Raw genomic sequence first — 4,354 nt, forward strand, 5'->3', positions numbered from 1 at the left:
ACCCACCACTCCGTCCCATGTGTGGCTACCAGCCAGCCTGCTCACCGCTGCTGCTGGGGTGCCTCGTGCACAAAGGAGTGGACCTTCAGGACACAGCGCTTATGGTGAAAGGTTTCAGCAAAGAGCTGCAGGTGTCGCCCAGAGTCCTGCAAAAGAAAGAGCCTGGGGGCAGGCGGGGCGGCTCAGCACCCACCCAAGACAGATTCTCATCCTGCTTCCCAGCCACCGCCATGCTCACCTCACTGCCCCGTCACTACAGGCTGCAGCCACGAGGGGGCCCACGCCAGACCGGTCTAGTTCACACACAGTGAGGCACATGTACCTGCAGGAACATAGCTTCACGTGGGCCCTGCGAGCCCTGGGCCACCCACAGGGGACTTGCCCTGCAGTCCCACCCCATGCCTCCAACCAGCAGCACCCGTTACCTGGTCTCTGGGTCTGCCTTGACTGTCCGGTGCCGACCGCGCTGCCGGTCCCACTGCTCGTCCAGCCGGTGAGATGCGAGGTGCATGACATGGCAGGCAAGGCCACTCGGAGTGCTAGGGTCGGGGGTGACGAGGATACTGAAGCAGTGCATCTCAGCCCGGCCCCCTGCAGACACCACTCGGGCGGTCAGGCCTGGCCGAGGGTCCTGAGAGCCACCGGGAGTGCCAACGCCCCACACCACCAAGGCGCGCACCGAGGAGATGTGGTTACAGACAGCTGTGAGCGCGTGGGCTGAACCCGTTGCTGTGGGCAGAGCGAGGACACAGACGGTGGTGTCCTCACTACACGTGATGACGATATCAACGAGGCCAGGCCCCTCGCTGCCAGGCTCCAGGGAGTCAGGGTGCATCAGGCTGGGCACCCCGAATTCAGGCCCCAGGGTGATGCTGCCCACACGCCTGACGCAGGTGATCTCCCGGCCATGCAGGCCCTCCCGCAGGATCACGTGCGGTCGGGTGCAGCCGCCCAGGGCCTGGTACAGCATGACATCCCCATCCTTGAGGTAGGCGAAGGTCATGGCCCCCTCGGTATCGGAGAAGGCCCAGGAGCGGTGCCCCCCTCCGCAGTGGATGACGTGCAGTTTCTCATGAGACCGGGGGCTCCACACTACAAACTCGTTGGCATGGAAACCCAGAATGACCGTGCTCCCGTCAGGCACCATGCGGAGCCCAGCCACCCAGTTCATGCCTCGACAGGACTTCTGCCTTAGGACCGGCTGGAGCTGGCTCCCTCGCACGAGGAGCTGGTAGTAAGCACCATCACGTCCTGTGGTGTACACGTAGCCGCCCTGGCAGGTGACCGACGTCACACCCTGCTTCCCATGCAGAGAATGAAGAACAGACACAGGGCCCCACCCAGTCGACGTATCCTCTCCCCCACCACTGCCACCATCTGCACCAGTGCCAGGCTTGTCCCCGATGGCAAGGTCTTTGAGCAGATCCGGTCTGGAAGGGAACAGCAGCACAGAGCCCCGACGGTCCCCAAACACGAGGAAATCACCCGGGGGTAGGAAGGCGCTGCACGTGTGCCACCTCTGTTTGCTTGGGGGCAGCAGGAACCGGCAGCGTTCTTTGACAAAGATAGCCTTGCCAGAAGGCGCCGCAGAGATCTCCAGGCAAGCCACCAGCCCGCCAGGGCCCGAGGCCAGCAGCAGGAGCTCCTCGTAGCCACGCAGGGCCCAGCTCACACTGTGCACCTTCCCGTGGAACAAGGCCTGGTCCACAGCAGCAGCTGGAGTGTTGATGGGGACAACTTTGACGTGACCCTCCCCGTTGGCCATAGCACACAGGCCAAAGCCCTCGGGTCCCGGGGCCGCTTCCAGCAGGCAGTAGGACCGGAACTGCTTGTCCTCCAGCAGCTGCTCCCAGCACTTGACCTCCAGGTCATAGAGGTACAGGGCCCCCGTGTCAGTCACTGCCAGCAGCCGCCAGGAGCCAGCCAGCGTCACGGCCTTGAGGGAACCTGGCCTGCTACGGGACTTGAAGCAGAGACCAGAAACCCCCAAGCCTGGGGGCCCACGTCCTGCCAGGTGCCACAGTCGGATGCCCGAGTCGTCCCCACCGGTGATCACCCAGGCCTGCCTCTCGTGGGCAGCAATGGCCCGGATCCCACGGCCCTGGTGGCCCCGAAACGCTTGAAGGATCTCACCCTCATGGCTCCAGACCAAGCAGACACAGTCCTCTCCCGCACTGATTAGGTAATTCTCAAGGAGCCTGACCTGCCACACTCGGGCACTGTGCCCAAAGCAGTGCCCGATATTCTGCACCCGACCGCCCGGCACTCGGAGGTCGCCCACCTTCCAGATGCGCACACTTCGGTCTTCTGAAGCCGTGGCCAGCAAGCCCTTGCTCTTCAGGTACGACATGCTGAAGATGACACCCACATGCCCGCTGACCCGTCGGTCGGGTGCCACGGGCTTGTCGTCTGCTAACGCAGTGGCTGGGGACCAGACCAGGAGCTGGTTGGAAACAGCTCCTGCCACTATGGTCAGCTCCTTCCACGTGTCCCCGATCAGGCAGGCTGAGGAGAGGGTGCACCTGTCGGTGCAGGGAACCTCCTGCAGCAGGCAGCCCACCACAGGGTCGTACAGCGCCACGGAGTTGTGACCCAGTGCCAAGGCCACGTGCCCCTCCAGCCAGCGCACATCCCAGATCCAGTCAGACATGTTCCACAGACCAGAGCGCCACAGCTCCCGGAAGTGGCCCTGTCCCCAGCTGACTTTCACAACTCGGAGTCCCTTGCTCCCAAACACAGCCACCATGGCCTCCGAGTCAAGGTCTCCACTGGGCTCTGGTCGCACCCGGAAGCCATGGATAAGGTAGTGGCCAAGCAGGTTCTGCATCCGCCTCATCATCCGCAGGTGCCCACTGAGGTCCAAGCTGTACACCAGGACATCGGGCCCCTCACCTGGACGGAGCAGAGAGCCAGGTCAGCGCTGCTCCCTAACCAACGTCCCGGGCAGGGGCCTTTCCGGACCTGCAGCTGAGCCCGGCACTTCCCTGGTCTCCACCTCAGCTCGGCTCAGCACAGCAGGTCCTGTCAGTTCAACTACGAATCCCCCAAACTCACAGCCTGCTCTGCGTGCCACCTCACTCAGCCTCCAGACTTCCGGAGCCCCTGAGCTCGAGTCCCCAGATCCTCAGCTTTATCCTTCCTGAACCCTTAGGGAGAGGCTGTCCCTCTAAGGCCACCATCCAGCCTCCAGGGCCCAGTGGCATCTCAGCATCACAGAAGACGCAGGAATACTCAGGACTGACGCAGACACCCAGGAAAGAAAGCCCACACCCTGGCAGCTGAGGTCGGGGCAGCAAGTCCCCCCTGTGTGTGAAGCCTGGGCTTAGAGGGCCCAGCCCTCAGCCGGGACCAACGAGGTGCAGTCACTGAGAGCTTGCACCCAGGACCAGAAGGGGACTTGATGTGGCCAAACCCTGCAGATGGTGCCCGCCCCCCAATTTCTCTTTCACGCAGACACGTACTATACCATGAATGAATGAACTATACCATGAATGAAGAATGAATAAAATGATATAAAATGAAAAATTCTAGTTCTGATTCTCAGCACAGTGCAGTTCCCACCAGGAGACAAGGTGGGCGCTGTGCTACAAGCAGGTAAGGCCGGGGCCACCGAACATCCTGCCACGGAGGCTAAGGGTTGTCTGATGCAGCGGCCCTGTGGGCAGATGAGGACCCTGTGCTAATCTGAGCATGCCCAGCATCATCCAGGGGCCACCCTGAAGGGACAGGGTGAGGACTCCAGGGTATGCAGTCCAGATGAAGGGGTGTGTATACGCATGTCCCCAAACCCCGCAGGATGGAGACATGGAGAAAGGATTGCAGGTGACCCAACTGCCACTGGGAGGTGCTTTCTCCCTCCCTCTGTGGCAAGCATATGTGCCCTCTGGCGAAGTATGAATATAAGAAAATGAAAAACTCGTAATATATAAAAGTCACAGGAGCTGGGGAAGTTACTAGGAGAACTTTCTAACTGTATTTCTCAAGTCATTCTCCTGCTTAAAACCCTTCAGCGGTCCCCCCACTGCGTGGGTGTAAAGTCCAATCAGAGCCTGTGGCCGTCCAACCCTGCTATGCTCCCCGTCCCCCACCCCAGGCGCCAGCCTGCTCCCGCGCAGGGATGCTCTCCCCGGCCTCCCAGCCGTCAGCGCTACTGTCCCCCACCCTATCCTCCACTGCAGGGCAGCTTCGTCCTCATCTTAGGGGAAAAAGCCTCCCCATGCCGCGCGCCGCGGAGGCTCCACCCCCGCCCTCTCCCGGCCCCGCCCCCTGCGGGCTTCGCTCTCCGCCTCCTCCTGCGGGAGGTCCACCGAGGCCGACGCGGGGCCGCGCGCCCCTCTGCCCTCCCGCCCCTCCG

At 62.3% G+C, this 4,354-nt stretch overlaps 1 protein-coding gene across 1 annotated transcript in view; it reads right to left on the reverse strand.

Annotated features, from left to right (window-relative positions):
- The window catches only part of WDR6 (WD repeat domain 6), a 5,461-nt gene extending 1,327 nt beyond the window's left edge, over positions 1-4,134 (reverse strand). Inside the window, exons 1-3 of the mRNA XM_006170990.3 lie at positions 426-4,134; positions 239-322; positions 46-162 (exon numbers count right to left, since the gene is read on the reverse strand). Coding sequence (XP_006171052.3) covers positions 46-162; positions 239-322; positions 426-2,839 — 2,615 coding nt within the window. The 5' untranslated portion in view covers positions 2,840-4,134. The remainder of the gene's footprint in view (positions 1-45; positions 163-238; positions 323-425) is intronic.
- Between the last annotated feature and the right edge of the window lie 220 nt (positions 4,135-4,354).

This window comes from Tupaia chinensis, unplaced genomic scaffold, assembly GCF_000334495.1.
Source record: "Tupaia chinensis unplaced genomic scaffold, TupChi_1.0 Scaffold149184_1, whole genome shotgun sequence".
In the NCBI taxonomy this organism is placed as follows: Eukaryota; Metazoa; Chordata; class Mammalia; order Scandentia; family Tupaiidae; genus Tupaia; species Tupaia belangeri.